The sequence below is a fragment of the Engraulis encrasicolus genome, chromosome 20, assembly GCF_034702125.1.
Source record: "Engraulis encrasicolus isolate BLACKSEA-1 chromosome 20, IST_EnEncr_1.0, whole genome shotgun sequence".
Lineage (NCBI taxonomy): Eukaryota > Metazoa > Chordata > Actinopteri > Clupeiformes > Engraulidae > Engraulis > Engraulis encrasicolus.
Genome location: NC_085876.1, coordinates 30464143 through 30483858, shown reverse-complemented (window position 1 = coordinate 30483858; position 19716 = coordinate 30464143). Strand labels below are relative to the sequence as shown.

The 19716-nt window shown below is 40.5% G+C and overlaps 1 protein-coding gene across 1 annotated transcript; it reads right to left on the bottom strand.

Annotated features, from left to right (window-relative positions):
- Window positions 1-6379: 6379 nt before the first annotated feature.
- eif3i (eukaryotic translation initiation factor 3, subunit I) lies at window positions 6380-16848 on the bottom strand. The gene is made up of 11 exons (XM_063185766.1): window positions 16673-16848; window positions 15932-16024; window positions 15733-15820; window positions 15502-15567; window positions 14904-15053; window positions 13979-14106; window positions 13506-13616; window positions 9296-9385; window positions 8687-8760; window positions 6965-7057; window positions 6380-6705 (listed from the first exon to the last, which is right to left on the bottom strand). The coding sequence occupies exons 1-11, from the start codon at window positions 16673-16675 to the stop codon at window positions 6624-6626; spliced, it is 978 nt and encodes a 325-aa protein (XP_063041836.1). The 5' UTR covers window positions 16676-16848; the 3' UTR covers window positions 6380-6623.
- Between the last annotated feature and the right edge of the window lie 2868 nt (window positions 16849-19716).

The window sequence follows — 19716 nt, the reverse complement described above, 5'->3', positions numbered from 1 at the left end:
GTCATTTTTATGGGGTAAATCCAAGATGGCTGCCCAAAACGAGCCAATAGTAGTAAAATGCTGTACTGCCTGGACATAATGGTGTTATGGGCCAATCCACCTATTTGTGTGTGATGTATACAAACTGAACTTTGAAAATATGTGCAAAACTTACCATGAAAACAATGTTGTATATGTCTTATTTAGATTCAAAAAGAGGAAAATCATAAAAACCATGGTCAGAATGAGATCACTACAATTGAGAGCTAATTTCTGGGCAGTTAGCTATTGAACCAACATTCATTAAGAGTTTTAAAAACTTGCAGTGGGTCATATCTATGAAATCCAAAAAGAAAATTGTGGTTAGAAAATTTAGGGGAGAAGAGATAAACCCTTGAACTGGGCCACACATAACTCTCCCAATGTTAGCATGCTAGCATTAGCAGGTTCAGACACTCAGTCTGCTCTTCAGACAAAGATAGATGGCAAACAATAATTTTAATCCCACTTACACATGCGCACACACACACACAAACTACTACTACTTCCTTAGGACCCCCTCAATGATTTAAGCCTAGGAGTCCAACTGAAATATTCATATCAATCAAGTCAATAATACATGTACATATCAAGTGTCAGTGACAGCTTGGATGATTTACTATAGGCCATTACAAAATAAAATGTATGCTGATGTTCAGATATGTATATCTCAGTTTTAAGTGTACAATGGAGTGATAAGGGCATTTATGAATATATCATATATACAGTATATTGACAGATACTTTATATTTTAAAAGAGCAAAATGGTAACATGTCTGTTTTTCATCTACTTTTGGCTTTAATCTAGATGACATGTTGGCTACCTAACCACTTAATTTATTGTTTGCTGGTTATTTTTTATTTGTGGGTGTGGTCCTTTATTTAAAACATGTCTGCCTGCCTTCCCTCTCTCACATAGGCTACTAAAATAGTCTTTCAAAAACTTAAAACAACAGCATGTGGAAATCCTATTGGCTTTGGAGGGCTAAAGTCAAAGTAGCCTAAAAGTCATCAAGACTATACTGTACTCTACTGTATTGCACTGTACTGTACTCTACTGTACTGTAATGTGATATACCGTACTGTACTCTACTGCACCGTGCAGTATGCTACTGTATTATACTGTACTGTACTGTACTAGACTGCACCGTACTGTATGCTACTGTACTGTACTGTACTTAACTAGACTGCACCGTACTGTATGCTACTGTACTGTACTGTACTGTACTGTACTTTACTATACTGCACCGTACTATATACTACTGTACTGTGCTGCACCGTACTGTATGCTACTGTACCGTACTGTACTGTACTATACTCTACTGTACTTTATTATACTGCACCGAACTGTATGCTACTGTACTGTACTGTACTGCACCGTACTGTATGCTACTGTACTGTACTGTACTATACTCTACTGTACTTTATTATACTGCACCGTACTGTATGCTACTGTACTGTACTGTACTGCACCGTACTGTATGCTACTGTACTGTACTGTACTGTACTATACTCTACTGTACTTTATTATACTGCACCGTTCTGTATGCTACTGTACTGTACTGTACTGTACTGTACTGTACTGCACTGCACTGTACTGTCCTGTACAGTACAACTACATAGAACTGAAACATGTAGAGCATTCTGAGGACATGTACAATATTATGCAAAAGGGTGTAGTGGGAATGAGTTATGTTACTGTTACCACTCAAAATCTTGAAGGTTATAAAAAGTCATTTTGTTTGGGGGGGGGGGGGGGGGGGGGGTGTATGATAGACTATCCTTCCTCCCAGACTATTTGTGTGCCTTGCATATCAAGAAAAAGAGTACAGGTAATGATTTACTTTCATATGATTATTGTTTTTCTATATAGATATTTCTCCTATGGGTAAGGGTGGCACAAGACCTACGGTACATGTTGTCCATCAGCTGTCAGTTTTGATAGCAACTTAAGTACTCAATGATTACTGAGCTAACTAATACAACTTTTGGCACAAGTACTAGGTGAGGACTTGTCTGCAAATAAAACAAAACAATTTACCTCTGTCTTCTTACTCAACATATACTAAGAAATCATTTCCATTTAATTTAAACTGAAGCCATACTGTGGCATACATGTAGGCCCATATTGAGTAATCTGTAATGCCATTCTAAAGATGACTGAAATGCTCTCACAATATGCACAATGCCTTGTAAAAATATAGAATTAGGTGATCTTATGGGGTTCTTCATACATATGGAAAGGTCCTGTCTTTTACCCTCTCTCATACAAATAAAATACGTTTATCTGTTATGGAAATTAGAGGACGGAGAACCTGCTACCTAGGGCATCTTGCACTGACACTATCCCATTCAGATCGAGCATTAGGAGCAGTCTATTCTCACCATAGTTTTAGTGTGGGCAATGCTCATTTTAATTCAGACCAAGAATCTTCTCAAATCGTTCACAATGTTACATGCTGTCAACCACATAAGCACAGACTCACCCATACTTTCACACTATGTATATTTTGTAGTTTTATCAATCTGGTCAAGCAGACTACCCTTGCTTCATCTCTGCTGAGGACTATATTAACATTTTCAGCTAAGTGTAATGCCATGTAATAACAGTGTAATGCATTACCAACATGACATATTGTATATGACATGGTAGACAATTTTTTTTCCAGGGGCACCCCTTCTAGGATGTCTTCAAATCACTCAAGGAACATGTGTACCGAATTATATGCTTCTATCCAGCGCGTAACGATTTCTCGGCTTAAAGCCCCTACTATTAGACACGTTTCAAATTTGGGTTGGTAGGCCAACTTGAAGTTTCAGTAACGGGGACATCTTCTGGTGACAAGTCATGGCTGCAATTAAATGCGCCCATTTTGACAAGCAAGGATTCTTGAGAGATGGGACAGAACACGTTTTGAAAACCTAATTTTGAAAATGCAGAATATGTTGTTGATGGTTATATATTCATGAAGATAAGTATGTGTAGTTTTCAGGCATGTAAAAATACAGGCTCCAGGTAAAAAGGCATTTTTAACAAATTAACATGTTTACCTTCACACCTAGATTTTTGTCAACTCCGTCAGACACAAGAAAAGTATATAATTAAATTATATTATATTATTATAATAGTCCAACAAGAATCTTGAGCTCTGATTTGTATTGTAATGATTAGGGCTGGGACATTTACTAGTTAATTTCGATTAATTAATTACACGATTAGATAAATTAATTAACTTAATTAAAACAATTAATCGCAGTATAATGTAGCTACATAGTTCTGGATTAGACCAGTGGAGGGCAGTATTATGCCTGATGGTGAACAGCCTGCTGAAATTGATAAGAGTTCTCTCTTCTTTTAAAAATGAATAATATTGTTAGATTAAGCTTATTTATTGTAATTATCCAAATTCCATGTGAAAGCAAATATTTTTCACTGTTCTCAAGTCAGATATTTAAATGCGATTAAAATGCGATTAATTCGATTAATTAATTTCAAAGCCTATAGATTAATTTGATTAAAAAATGTAATCGAGTCCCAGCCCTAGTAATGATACTTAGTTACTTTGATGTACAATAATATGTAATATATATATTTAAATTTTAATTGAAGACTGTTAGTTATTAACACACAGAGTTCGAAAAATTGCCATTTTCAGACTTCATCTTTTATTTTGCAACCATGAGGAAAACACCTAAAGTGGTTAGGATACATGGTGGTATAGATCTAATGACGCTTTATTGCCTAAACAAAAAAAATGATTAAAGAATTAGCTTTTTCCCCAAAATATTACAAGAACATCTGAAAGTGCTGAGAAAAATCTTACAGAGTTGACAGAAAAACTGACGGAGTTGGCAAACTGGTCTGATTTTTGGAGCCTATTTAGTGCAAAATGTTTTTTTCACAGCTTATTTTGTAGTTTTGTTACATTCTTAAGCTTCTCTTTTTAAAAAGTGTATTTGTTTTGAATTAAACTTTAGTTTTAACTTTTTCGTCCATTTATCGAAAAATTATGTAGTTATATGCGTTATATGCACATTAATACACATATAATATCCTAAAATAACGTTTCCTCCTGTTTCTACGTTTGAAAAGAATATCATATCAGCATATTGAGCAGTTTTTGATGAATTTGTCAACTCCATAAGATTTTGCATGTCAACTCCATAAGAAATTTTACAAATAAACCTACTTTTCATAATAACACATGATTTTCTAACAGAAATCATCTGGTACATCAGCAGTTGCTTAAGGACTTGCCAATAAAGTTATTCTAAGCTTTTATTATACAAAATACTGAAATAACCTTTAGTTTTATACATTATGGTGTTGACGTTATGGTTGTGACATAGGTGGTCTTCCTAAAGATGCATTAATAAAATCTAATATTAAATGTGACCTTAACAGAACAGTGTCTCCATGGCATGTACACCAAACAGGAAGTAGTACCAGGCTGCTTAGAGTGTGAGCTGGCCACAATAATGGTAGATTTTTTTGTATTTAAAAAAAATCTTACGGTGATGACTAAAAGTCTGGACACATGTTCAATAGTTTAAAAAGTATATAAAAAGGTTCATAAAACATTGTACATACATGTAGTTTGATTAATTATCCAAAATACTTGATGACAGTAGCTATGATGTTTGTTATATTTCATTTTAAGCAATTATTATGGTAATGTCAAATTCTAAATCCTGCTTTCGGACATAGGGTTTTGGGTAGGCTACTGGCGACACATTACAACGTGTAAAATAAAAAATGAAAACGATGTAAATATGAAATCATATTTTATTGTACAAAACTTCTTCTATCATTCCAGCTAATTTTGTTGCAATTTCTAATTACATTTTAAGCACAAACTTGAGTTTTATCTCCCGGACATGTTTTGTCCCATCTTTCGAGAATCCCTGAGGGGTATTACATTCTAATCTACACCCTGCTCCCGTGGTCTGTCTGAGACATGTGGACACCCCCTCACACAAAAGCATATTGGACTGAGCTCGTATTTTCACACGAAACAGGACTTATGACATCTTACTGATGGTGTCAGTCTCATCTTGTCAGAAATACAAGATGGTCATAAATCTTGTCATAAACTACACCGTATTATTTCCATGACTAGGTTAATTCAAAACAGAATACTGGTTTGGTTTATTCCAATGCACCTTTTTTTTCTTCGTCTTAGCCTTAAAAGTTGAGACAGCATCACTGTACACCACATAAGGTGCACAGAGTGGCAGGCCTTTTTTCAACCATGTTTTTTTTTTTTTACTGTTGTAGACCTGCTCAGACAAGCCTGTAATATAGCTTGACTATGTTCACTTTAATTGCATAATTCTTGGCCATGTATGCATTACATGACCTTAAGACAATGTGACAGTGAAGCTTTTGGGTAATGCCAAACATAAACTAAAATCTAACCAGAAAAAGCATCCGATTTTAAGATACGATCACTAGATTTCCTTCCATTTGAAACAGGAAACAGACTACCAGTGCTTTACGAGGCAAAAACTAAGGGCCAGTAAGTGCCATAAAAGTCTTCATACTCAAGAGCACAGGCTCTCAGTCTCAACCTTTTTTTTTTTTTTGAATAAACGTTCCCCTAACCACATCATCGGGATGATGCCAGTGTCCTCTGGCTTCCCAGCCCTGGCCACCCAGCAATAACCCTTTCATGTGTTCTCATGTGTACCTCATGGTATTATAGGTAGTCTGGGAAAATCCCATGCTGCTTTGCACAATCGTTCCAATTTGAAAAGACAGCATGGATTCTATCCCTTAGTGAGGGTACCGAATCTTGGGCTCCAATCAGAGAGCGGGAAAGGGGTGGATAGGCAATGACAGCAGTCTGTTTGTGGGCACATACTGCATGTAACAACACATTACGTAATAACACCACATTAAGTCATAATGTCATAAATTATTGCATGATGCAGTGTCAATCTACGCATTTTGTAATACATTTCTTGACTGCATTTTGTAACAGAATTCCAATTTTTAGATTGCAAATATTGCAATATTGAAAAATATGGGGGCTAATATTTATAACGGAGATGTAAAAACATGCATTATTAATAACCTATAAAAAATGTTTTTTTTTTTTTTCCCCCAGTGGCGGCGGTGGCAAAACCATAATATCTCTGATGTGCCAAGTTTCATGGATGTACCAATTGTGTGAGTCAAGATCAAATCATCAGACAGAAAGATGGTCTTCAGGGTCAAGAGAGACTGTAACATACAACTAATTGTAATTAAGGTGTAGGAATGAATCACTTGGGTCAAACCGCAGCCTTGCGTTGCCTTATTTTAACAGGAGTATGTGTAAAAAAAACCTCTTATTGCGAAAGAAAAAAAACACCACAATGTCGTACCTCAATAGCCAAGTATTTATTTGGGAAATCCATTAATTTAATAGACCTTGGATTAAGGCTTATTGGGAGTAAAGTATCGATGTAAAACCAATAATACAAAAACCACAAATGCACGGGTGCAGCCGATGATTGGGGCCGCTTAGCAGTGTGATGCTGACAGGGAGCCATGGGGACTGATCTGGAGTCAGTCCAGGAATGGCCGCCGGGGGAATGCGTCTGCTGTTTTCAGGTGTGGCCTACACCTCCAGCTCGAAATCAAAGTACTGGGGGTCGAAGTAGTGAATTCTGGTGTAACCGTCCTCTCCTCCGCTGCTGTAGCTGTGGTGATACAGATGATGGGATGGGGAAATGTTAGGACACAACACCAACAACCAGAAATAACATGCAAATATGTGCAATAATGCAGAATTATGTTTAACCTAAATTTAGTTGAACCTGAATTATGTTTAGCCTAAAAGGCTTAAAACTACACGTTTGGGCACCTCTTTGTAGAATTTCAACACGCAACTAATCAGATATGACACTCAGGAGTCATGAATCATAAAAAAATAATCTCCTTGTAGTAGAAATGTCTTACCTTTTGCCATCAGGGTGGAATGCCACACAGTTGATGGGACCGAAGTGTCCCTTTACTCTGCCAAACTCCTCTTCATATGCAGCATGGAAGAACCTATGGGGAAGCAGGAGCACAACATTAGCATGCTCAGGAGCTCATGTAGGGCTGGGCAGTATGGACCACATCTGATGCAACGGTTGACACTCACTATGCATTATAGGGCTGTAACGATACACTCAGCGCATGATTCTGCATTTTTGACCTACGGTTCGATACACCCTGCGATTGTATCTCATTTGAAGCTTGGAAGCACAATCACATCGAATCAAATGGATGTTTTCTGGACTGAAGGATAACAAAACTTTGAAAAGGCATATCACGATACTACGCCTTTACGTCACGATACAGTATCGTGACACTGAGTATCACAATTTCTCGGTTCGATACAATATCGTTACAGCCCTAATGCATTAATATGAAATAATGCACAGTGTTTGCTTGCGAAAGCATAACTTTTCTTTGGGAACAGTTAAGACTGCTCTGAAAGGGTTGATAACTGATGATGATAGAGGAGAGTTTGTGGATGAATACTCTCAGCTCAAATAGTGGAAATGAAGTCATCTCACAACAATGAGAAAAGCTCAGCAGGAGAGGGCAGTGTGTTACCATCCCACAGAAATGAATGTGTAATGAGCTGCCAATTTCAGGGGTCGCTGGCTTTACAAATTTCCTTTGTTACGGTGCATATCACATCATGCATGTCATGTCCCATTTTTGAGACACAGACACAGAACCTTACGCCCAATTTACAAGGGCGCTTCCAAAGCGGTAGAAGCGTGGCGTTCCATTATTTTCCGTTGGGACACGGCAGCGAGGCGAGAAGTGGTGACGTAGGGAAGCGAGGGTGGCGGGCGGTGGGCGAGCGAGGCGAGAAAGTTGAGCTTGGCTGAAAAATGTAGCGGCACCGCGAAGCGTTAACCAATGGGAGAGCTTTCAACGCCATGACGTCACATGCGTCACCAGCACTACTGGGATATTAAAAATGGAGGCTGTTTTGATTTCGGTGGTGTCAAATCTGCCGATCGTTTTTCACAGATGGTTTTAAAATAAATGACACTTGGGTTAAGGTGACCAATATATTCGCTCCTGTTTCATCATTTTAATTTGTACATACAGTGTTTGTGATTGAAGAGAGACGGTTGTTTGACCACAGCATTTGCTAAGCTAAGCTAATTTGACCGGTAAACGATGCTACGTCACCACGCGAGGCGAGCGAGCAGGTTGAAAGCGGGTGGAATTCGCTTACATGTATCACAGCCGTTAGGACATAACATTTGGATGCATAGGGACGGAGAAGAAAAGGTTTTAATGCTCCCCTAAAGAGCAATGGCTGATGCTTCTTACTTATTAGGAACCACCTCGATTGTTTTTGTCAGATCCAAAAATAGAACTAGAAGATTCCATTCCTGAAAGAAACCCAGAGCATTTCAGACCAAGGCTTTGAACCAGAATCTAATTTTTTTTCTGTTTTCTTTCTGTTCTAACCAGTTCAGGAAAATCGGGTGGAAAACAGATTAGGGTGGAACAAAAAAACAGATATGTTAAAATACTATTCTTATGAATCATTTGGCAAAAAAAAAATCTGGTTCAAGGCCCTGGCAAATCTACACAAATATTAACTTGAAAACAGTGACTCAGATGTCTCTTTGGCCAACTTTTGAATATGCCTAAGGAAGAGCTCACCTGGCCTCGAACTTGCCGATCCTGGTAGAGGTTGTTGTCACCTCCATGGCCTCCTGACCACCTCCCATGACCACCTACACACACACACACACACACACACACACACACACACACACACACACACACACACACACACAGGTTAGCACTTTCTCTAGTCGCTCACACACACCCTCACACACTCACACACCACAAATCCAGGTTACACAAATGCAGGTAAAGACACTTTCTCTTACCGCTCACTCGCGCTCACACACATACACACAGGTTATAGCACATTCTCCAGTCGCTCACACACATGCACACACCACAAATACAGGCTAGTACTTCCTCTTGTCGCGCACACACACACACACACACACACACACACACACACACACACACACACACACACACACACACACACACACACACACACACACACACACACACACACACACGTTAGCACTCTCTCTTGTCGCTCACAATCACACACAAACGCACGTACACACACACCCTCATATCACAAATACAGGTTAGCGCTTCCTCTCATTTCACACATCACACGCACAAACATGCACATGCACACGCACACACACAGGTTTTGGTTTGAGTATGTGTTGTGGGTCTTACATGGTCCATAATAGGAGAAATGGCAGCAGAGTTAACAGGTCTCTCCGTCTTGAAGGACTTGATGTGGTCCAGTGACGTCGAGTCAAACAGCTGTGATGGAAACGGAAAAGTCAAGACGAGCTTTCACAAGAGCTGCAGGCTTGTTTTTAAATATTTATCTACAATGTCATCTCCTCCATTTGACTCTAAAACACAACTGTCTCCCCTGAACGTGAAAATGAAGACAACTGGAACAGCCCTAGGCAAACAAGATGAGACAAAAAGCCAAGTGGTTTGGCACTGAAATCTGTTACAGAGTGCCAAAGGCCAGACATTCATTTAAATTGGCAAAACAATCCAGTTTTGTATTGATTGAAAGGCATTGAATTTTACACACTCTACTCTGGGGCTTTCAACAACTGCTCTGCCAAATTAACAGGCACAGAATGATCAGAGGGTACGATGCCTGTGGAGTAGTGCTAAAACTGCAATATTTTCAGTCGCAGGTATTCAGCTCCTGCTCCCACTGTACGAGTGAATCACAGGGTTTAATTGTTCATATCTCACAACCTCACACTACATGACCCGGGGGTCGGAATGCGACCCGAATGCTCACACTGCACGACACGACAGACAACAAAAACGTGCACCTGAGGTGGAGGCGAGGATGCGCTCAAGAGCGAATCGCGCAGCCCTGACAATTTGTGCCTTTTCGTGCATAGGTAATGTGGCCTTTAAGTTCCCATAGGAAAAACCTCTTCCATCCTCTCCTGTCTTGGGCCCTCCACTCCACACTATTTGTTCCTTTCTTCATGTCAAAGAATAGTCTATTAGAGCAAAATATTTCAAGCTCGTACTGTTCCGGGATCCATATGACGTCAGGTGCACGCCCCTTTAGGAGACCTTTGGAGCAGGGCTTGACACTGGCACCTTCCAACCGGCCAAATACTGGTAAAACTTGGCTGTGGCTAGTAATACTTTCAGTGTCACTAGCCAATTTGGCTGGCGGTTTATTCTTTGGTATGACATACGCATCATAGTAGCCTGAATTCTGTTGTTTTCCCCTTGTGCATCAATTGTTTGCATTCAAGTTCAAGAAAAAGCCCAGCAACTTAGTTTCTGTTTGCTTGATATACTTCCATGTAGAAAGCTGTACACTCATCTTGCTTTAGCACCTAATCCTTTTAGGTTAGACGTACACTTATCATAATAAATAAAGAAAAAAAAACAATATGAAATCTGTGGCTAGTGATTAGGGCTGCGTACCGAATTTCGGTCCGGTCCTGGCACCGACCGAAAAGCCACATAGTATCGAATATCAAAACAAAACAAAAAAAACGGTGCCTTATTTCGATACCTTTTGTGCGTTTCAACAGTCCCTGCTGTGTCAATAGTAAATCTGTGAACCAATAGCCATGTAGTCATGAGAAATTGTCATTTGTGATTGGCTTCAAAGGACCTGGGTGGGCGGGACGAGCACGAGACATTTCATTCATTCAAAAAGTACTAGCGTTTGTTTACTCGAACAGCTGACAGTCGGTGAGGATATGTTGTAGGCTAACTTAGTTGTAGCTAGTTGCAGTTAGTTGTAGTTGCAGTTGTAGCTAGTTGCAGCCCTGATAGACTTGCTGAGATCTAAAGTGTGGTTAAACTTTGCTCGTGTGACTGGACGCAAATAGAGCCAGATGCTCCATTTGTGATAAAGCTGTCCCTGCGAAAGACGGCAACACGACTTGGCGAAACATTAACGCACCAAATCAAGGCTAAGAGCCGAAAGCTGCGCTGAAATTTACAAGCCATGGACGAATGGACATTAAAAATATTATTGTTTGAAATGAATTTGTATTTGTTAGTAAGTGTTTCTTGAACTCTATATAAGAGTAGGCTTATATGCGCTGCTGCCCCGTTTGTCTCTTCAGGCAGTGCCTGGCGCGGGCGCGGCTCAATCAGCAGAGTCCTGTACAGTTGACGTTGAGGCTGTGTTGTGCTGAGGTGTTAATTTTGAAACATGTTCAACAACCCTTTTGTCCAACGAAGACGTGTGTGTTTGTGCAGTCATGATAATAGTGGTAGAACTACCGTCGCGCCAATCTTCCTCTGATGCTGTCGTTTTAAACCTCCTTGAGTGTGCACTCTCCTCTCCACTTGCGCACGGCTACTGTAGTTTTGATAAGAATCAATGTGTGGGCGATCGCTAAGGGGTTTATAAAGTGCGGAGATTTGAAACTTGTTCCCGCGGAGGGCAACGGCGCTAAAAGACCCACTCGACATCCCTTCCATGCGATGCGTTAAGACAGCGGTAGCCCCTTAATGCGCGCCGTACCTCCAGTGGCACGCGGTAATAGTCATTGAAATGTAACTACCATAGCACTAGAATACTATGACACAACACAGGCCCTTTAGTAATGCACCACGACTTGGTCATTACCATACTGGTAACAACAAATTTATAAAGCCGCGTCTTAAGGGGTTAAGATAGCGTCTCCCAGACATCCCAAGTTCCAAAAACGTATTACATGGAGCTGCTTATCAACCCCGGACACCCCGACCAACACATTTGCAAATTAGTGTTACATTGTTTGTCAATGCCCTCTCTGTCGTCCAGTCTGTATATAACTGCCTGCTTTTTTACCCAGGACTTTTGCAGGGCGCCCTACGAAGTGCATGTAATCTATTTCAAGTAGGCTACCCCACGCATGACGCACGAGTCATTATAGGCTATTCCTCTTTCCCGCATTGGCAATTGAAAAAACGCGAACTTGCATAGTCTGCTTTATCTGACTCACGGGCATCGGAGAGCCAATATCAAATATCAGGGACTTTATTGGACTTTCATTGGGATGTCTGGTCTTCCCAATCTGCAGGTTATGTATGAGTCAAGCGGTCAGGTGAAGGAGAGCGTGTAGCTACGTGAATTCAAAAGCAAATAATACGCATAAGCTTCTAGAGAGAGAGAGAGAGAGAGAGAGAGAGAGAGAGAGAGAGAGAGAGAGAGAGAGAGAGAGAGCAACCTGCACCTGGAAGTGTGTATGTGTCTAATGCTCTTTTGCTCTATGATGTTGAGATTACTAAATAATTTATTTATTTCTGATTTGGGTTTTGGTGGAAAATTAGTAACAACGTGATTATTTGCTGCAATAGGCCATCTAGTAATAATTTGTGAAATAACAATAGCCCTAACCTAGGTTTGCCTAGAGCAGGGGTGTCAAACTCAAATTGACCGAGGGCCAAAATCAAAATATGGAACAAAGTCGGGGGCTGAGCTCAAGATTTATTTTTAATAAATTGGCTAATTTCGAGCTGGCACACACTTAATACTCATAGTTTAATTTTACACACGCTGGCACATATTGTATTGCATAGGAGTATGAGCTGTGTCATTGGCCTGGGCCCGCTCATACCTCTGAGAAACACCAAATTTCATGTTCAAGTCTTGGTACACTGTACATTGATGATGTTTGAGGGCCAACTGTAATACATATTTGAAATGAGCTCACAGGCCAAATAAAATGGCTCCACACAGGCCAGATTTGGCCCCAGGCCTGAGTTTGACACCCCTGGCCTAGAGATTATGACAATAGTAGGCTACATAGCAATTGAAGTAGGCTACTCATTGATTGCTGAGCTAACTGTCATCCAACTGTACTCCTGCCTACTTACTCAACACCTAGGCTACTTAGAAATCATCTTCTATATTTCATTTGAACTGAAGATACTGTATATATTGAGTAATCTGTAATAACATCATAAGATGACTGAAATGCACTCACCGTATGCACAATACTACTTGTGAAAATTTAGAATTTGGTGATCTTATGGGTTCTTCATAATAATAACTTCAAAACAACAGGTATCGAAAAACGGTATCGAAAAGCACTGGTATCGAAACCAAAGTATCGAAATTGGCACCGTATCGAAAAAAACAAAACGATACCCAGCCCTACTAGTGGTATACCTGAATGGCTAGTGACTTGGGACTTGGGAGTGGCCGGTAAGTGAAAAAGTTAATGTCAAGCCCCTTTGGAGACTTACGGCTGAGAATAAATGGCGTTACCTTACCGCTGTAGCTGCAGTCACATTTCATGCCATTGTGATTTTCATTTCATTTCAATTCATTGTGTAGCCCTACATGACCATCAAAGAGGCCCACGCCTAACTAGCTACACTGTAATTCAGGACGTTAGTGATTGTGATGCCACTGCGTGTGTAAAGGGTGGAGGAGTTCTCTTGCCTTGGCGGAGCAGTCTTTGGAGGCGGTGATGATCATGGTGAGGTCCACGGAGGACTGGATGTCGTTGATCTGCTTGGTGTGTTCCTTCACCGTCTTCAGGATCTCCCCAGACTGGGCAGGCACACACGCATAGGCACACACAGACAGACACACAAACATTAAATACATCCGGGATGTGGTAGTGAGCATATTTGTGCTGATATGGACATAAATGAAAGGCTGGTACCAGACCCGCAAATCATCTACTCCACTCTAGCCATTCATCATACAGCCATCCCAGCAACCCACCACAATCTACACAATTAACCCTCCCACCTTCCACACACATTTCACGCATTTCCTTCTTTGCCCAATATCTCTGATTACTTTATCTATGTGACAAATATTGATGTGTCCTTGTAAGAGGTACACTAAAAAGAAAAAACACAACATCTTATTTGGTGCCAAGAATTAGCCACAACACCATCTGGTACCTTGGCACTGAAATGGTTGATCTCTCCATTCTCATGGCCGGCGATGACAAAGTCCCCGAGGGGACCCCAGACGGCACTGGTGATCTTCGACTCGCTGCAGGGCATGGACACGTAGGGCTGGTTGTCCTCTGAAACAACACGGAGATGAGAGATTGCATGCGTGATGGTTGAGTACTAACAATGAAATAAGTTTCATAATTGAGCTTTTGAGGACCCCTCTTTCAGGTCAAGACTGTGAATATCATAATATGTAAATTGACTGACTAGAAGGGGTTGGATGAAATCCATTCATGAATGCTGAATATTAGCACTAACAATCAAACAGAATGAGTAACGAGTACAACCATATCATTTTGGGAAAGAATATAATTCCTGGCAGAATGTGTAACAAGCACAACCATATAATTTTGGGAAAGAATATCATTCCTGCTATTACATCTATTTTACTGACCCAACAAGCACTAGGATCACTGTCTCCAAGTTCAGGGAATGGAGTATAAAAGTCTGCAAGGCTAACGACTACAATGTTTCCATTGCTTGGTAAGTTGGGTCTGGTCACATTGGATTGTACTCTAAACCAGTGTTTCCCAACCAAGGGTACGTGTACCACTAGGGGTACGCGAGCACAGTGCAGGGGGTACTTGGAAAAATATTATTATAACAAATGTATGGAGCAGTCATATCAGGACAGAGAAAGTAATATAGAACATGAATTAGGGGGTACTCATGGCACAACTAAGATGCTTAGGGGGTACGCAAGACAAAAAAGGTTGGGAAACACTGCTCTAAACAGCTGAATCAACTTCAGTAGAGGTCCAAAAGCAACTGTGTAATGTGACTGATTGTGACTGGAGGGATTTGTAAAAAGTACAACAAAACATCAGACAAAAGTCTGGCAGGTGCGATACACGGTAGTAAGGCATACCAATCTGTGCAGGGTCTCTGAGGTCAAAGAAGTTCAGGTAGCACTGGTAGCCCATCTGTTTGTCTGTGGAGAACATGATGATGTTTCCACTGAAGTCAAAGCCGCAGGTCCTTACAGCCGAACTCGTCTCCAGCAGAGCAAGCTGTTTCCCTACAAATAAATAATAAAAACATAAAAAAGAACAAGCACAATCATGACATGTCCGCAAAATGGCCAATGCTTGCGTAACTTTTTTTTGCATCATGTGACACAAAGACACACAAAGTCCATATCTAGTGAAAGTTTAATAGAAGGTTTTTATTCCCCCATGTGAGTCTAAAAACTAAAATCAATCAAGTCATCCATGATGGAGCTATTGACAAATCAATTGGCCGGACAAACACACACAAAGAAAGACCAGGTCACTGGCCAAATAGGTTACCCTCCAGGTGTGGTGGACAAAGACAAAGACAACATAAAAACACAAAGACAACATATTGCCAGATCTAGTGCCTTAGGCCAAGTGAGCTGACATGCATGTCATGTATATCAGTACAATGAGTCAAAAGAAAGTCGAGGAAAAAAAAATCACATTAATTTATCGGGTGTGGCCACTTACCAGTCTCACAGTCCCAAAGTCTGCAACTGTTGTCAGCGGATCCAGTCAAAACATGTTTGGTATCCCCTGAGGCAATAATTAAGGAAAAGAATATACACCTGACAGGCCAAAGCAACACACTCCAAAACCGGTCCAAAGTTTAATTTAGAAGAACAGTGATCTATTAAGTGACATAAGTGTAACACTAAGTGATATAAAGTCACTGTGTCAGACAAGAGAATGAAAGGATACAGTCACAATCCACACACCAGACAGCACCAGTGTGTCCATTATACGTGCCAAGTCGCTCTCCATTCACAGAATACCAAACATTGGCCACCTAAACAAGGGAAATCCATGGACATAATTCACACATCAACAATATACAGAATAGATGTTTTAAGCCATTGCAATACAGTCAATACCCAAATGTATGCCATATAGAACTTACTGGATCCTTTGCGACAGAAAACAGTAGGTCACCCTCCCTGTTGTATTTGATCTGTGTGATGGACCTTTCATGGCCCTGTAGCAAAATTGGTTTCTGTAAAGGGCAACAAAAACAAAAACGGGAATTAGTTTCTCCAAGTGGACATAGAATTATACCAAATGCGTTATTAAGGGTACACACTCAGCACGGTAATAGCAGCGGAGACAGACAGGACTACATGACACATCACAGACTGAACCAACACTGTGACTGAGCAAAACAGTCAGTCTAGGTGAACTCTATATAACGATGAATGCACACATGACATGATAATTGCAGTTTAAGGTGAACCATAGGCATAGTTTAAAAACATAGATTACATAATATTGTATAGTATATGCCTGAAACGGATGAGGGAAACTGCCATCTGCTAGTTGAAGATAATGAGTTCTGTTGTCTCAGATTCAACTGATGGATGGACGACGAAGGCTGAAGTGTTAACTTCAATGCTTCACAGAAGACGCCCATCCGATATATACACACATTATATAACACTGTAATCTTTTCAAATCAATTAAGTCATGAAATTGACACAGATGTCAGTTTATTTACTGCTGATCATGCCCAAATTGCTAGCTATTGACAAGGGTAGCTGGTGGCTAACGATAGCATGATGACTATCTGGCCATAATATTTGCTTTCTGATTATATTGAGTCTTTAGCCACCTACAATACATTCGAATACAAATGATGTCTACGTACCATAATTGTTTAGGTGATATCCTATTTGTTTAATGACTTAAAGGCGATTTCTGTAAAAGAAATCGGCACGCGTGCAAACAGCACCCGGTTTGGCGGCGGAAAGGAAATGTTGCACTTCCGGTGTTCATACATAACTTCCGTGTGTAACCAATATTGCTGGCCGCACGAGTTCCCCTTATGAGACAGGCATTGCATTCCATGTCTTTGACTGAGCTCTATTACCCTGACCTATGCTCTATTATCATCTTTATCTGCTATTACTTATCTGCTTAATAAATGCATGTATATGCAATGAACCCATAATAATAATATAATAATAATAATAATAATGTATATTGGGGCAGTCATGGATAAGCGGTTAGGCCCTAACGGTTAGGGCGTAAGACCCAAAGGTTGCCGGTTCAACTCCCGACCTGCCAGGTTGCTGGGGGGGAGTAATTAACCAGTGCTCTCCCCTATCCTCATCCATGACTGAGGTAACCTGGTCATGGTACCGTACCACCGCACTGGCCCCTTAGAGTGCCATTGGGGGCTGCCCCCTTGCACTGGTGTGGCATAAAATGCAATCTTGGTGTGTGCAGTGAAGACTTGTGTGCTGTGTCACAAGGACAGTGGGAGTTGGAGTTTCCCAGGTGGGTTTTCGGCGTATTCATTAAATCATATCTTTCTCACTGTCTCACACACACACACAAACACCCTCCCAAAGGTCTGACATACATAATTACTCTGTACACTATCTCTATAATTTAAAAAAACATACATAAATCAACAAGACTCTGGGACATATAGAATATTTTTTATTTGCAAAGTATTTGTACATGGCCTGAAAGAAAAGAAATGGAGCCTTGACATCTTTGGTACCTATTCAACACATTAAGTAGGTCCAACAGTAGTGCAAAGGAATGGAAAAATAATCTTCTTGCCCATCTTACCATGACAGATAACTGGGAAAGAAGAGGTTTGCCTTTTGTTGCAATGAACTGGTTAAAAACACAAAACAAAAACAAAAACAAAAACAAAAAACCAAAGATCTCTTCTTTATCTACGTCAACACAAATGGAAGACTTAAATGTAACTTGCTCAAGCATCTCGTGCTACACTCTTCTGGGCTGTTGACAAAAAGGGCAAATGGAACCAAATAGGAGTTCTGTTCATTAAATTTAAGTAAGAATGTTGACTTAAATGCTAAGAGGCTTAAAAAAAAAATCTAAAGCCAGAATAAAAGCAAAGAGATTCGATCTCTTAGGAGGAGGAATCTGTGATGGACATGGTTAGGGTAAACCCATACATTCTCTCCACAGCACAGAGGGAGGTGTTTACATCTAATTCCTGTGCTTAAACCACAAGATAGGCATCTGGACAGACCACAGGCTGGTATTGCATAGGAATGATCTGTTGTAACTTTTATTTTTTAACCCTGATTAAATACAGAGGAATGGAGCTGGATAAGAAAACCCTCATCATTCAGATGAAAAAAAAAGGTAGTGTCATTATCGTACATGACCATACATTTCCTCAACCCCTCCGTCTATCCAAGACTGGAGATGGATGTTCTTTTTTATTACTTTAAGTGGTCATGATCACGTTCAACTGAAATGTTTCTGAGAAATACAATGGAATGATGGGAAGCAAAAAAAATAGCCATACTACAGATCAGCTAAGACAAAATGTATAAACTCAAAAACAAATGGATAATTCAGATTCAAAACTCAAACTCAGTGGCATGAATACAGACATTGCCATTTTGACTGCAATAAGACTCGTCAGCTACATAACCTATATGGATAGAAAATAGAGAGGAGAGGCTTGTGAGAAATACACCCTGCTGTGCTCACTCAGGAAAATAGATCTCTTTTTTTTAATATCAGAAATAATGTATAATTTATAATATATGGAGCAAAATGAAAGACATAAGTTAAGGCGAGACTGAAACTAAAGGTCAGATGTGGACCCTTTGCGCTGAATGAAGTGCCGCCATAGCTGAATCGCATAGATATAAACACTACATGCCACGTTTGTCTACTCATTTGTATTGGAACGAATAGCTGAAATCAGATCGCCGCCGAGTTTGGCCAGTACAACACCGTCATCAACCGGTGACACGGTGATGTGGACAATATCCTGCAAGTGGCGGTTACGCAACATCAATAAAAAAAACATAGGATATCGGCCCAAGAGGGTGGCGCTCATGATTGGACCACGACCAAAAGGCTAAACATGGCATTTAGTGTTCATATATATGGCTGAAACACTGCCCATGCAGACCTCAAGCAATTCAATTTGCCCACACCTCCACCTTAAGTTTTATTGTAAATATAATCCAGACAAGTGCAGCAGTAAACACACATACACGCGCACACACACGCGCACACACACAAACACACGCTCACACATACACACACTTGTACGTATATAACATATTCTCAGCTCAATCATCTCCAATGAACTGGGTAATATAGCATTCACAAGCAGCAGCAACAGCAACTTTTTTCTGTACTCCTTTAACTGCTCAAAAGCATGCTCGCTTATTTTTGTCTTTTCTTTTTTTTCACGCAATGCTTAACTGCCCAAATGGAATGGACGTGGAGTGAAGGAGCAGAATGAAGAGAAAAAAAGACAGACAAACTGGAAAAAAACAAAACAGAATATACAAGCTACTACTGAAAGGTCAAAACAACCAAGTGGCGAAAGGCGCAGCGCAAGAACCATCTCTAAAGGCACAACCATTGCCTGATGACAGCCCATTCTTCAGAAGGAGACCAAGTCTGTGCACATGCGTACACGCAGTGTCGTGGTCTGTGTGCTAAAGCGAAACCTGAACAGCTGGTGCAGGACGGAGGAGGAACTGGAAGAGGAGGAGGAGTAGAGGTGAAGCGATTGTGGGAGAAAAGAAGGCAAGGGGAGGAGGTGAGGTGGGGGATGGGCTTTTGGAGGACTGACGCAGAGAGGGAGAGAGATAGCGAGGGGGGGTGGGGGAGTTGGTATGGGATGGTATGGTATGGGGGGGTCCTCAATCCTGGACTGCGAGCATGTGTGCCTCTGGC

What these genes read in the sequence shown, in the direction of transcription:
- eif3i (XM_063185766.1), bottom strand. An exon ending in TCAACCATTTCAGTGCCAAG is followed by an intron (nt 13,617 to 13,978) that starts GTACCAGATGGT and finishes GTGCCTGCCCAG; the next exon opens with TCTGGGGAGATCCTGAAGAC. An exon ending in TTCCACCCTGATGGCAAAAG is followed by an intron (nt 6,706 to 6,964) that starts GTAAGACATTTC and finishes GTATCACCACAG; the next exon opens with CTACAGCAGCGGAGGAGAGG.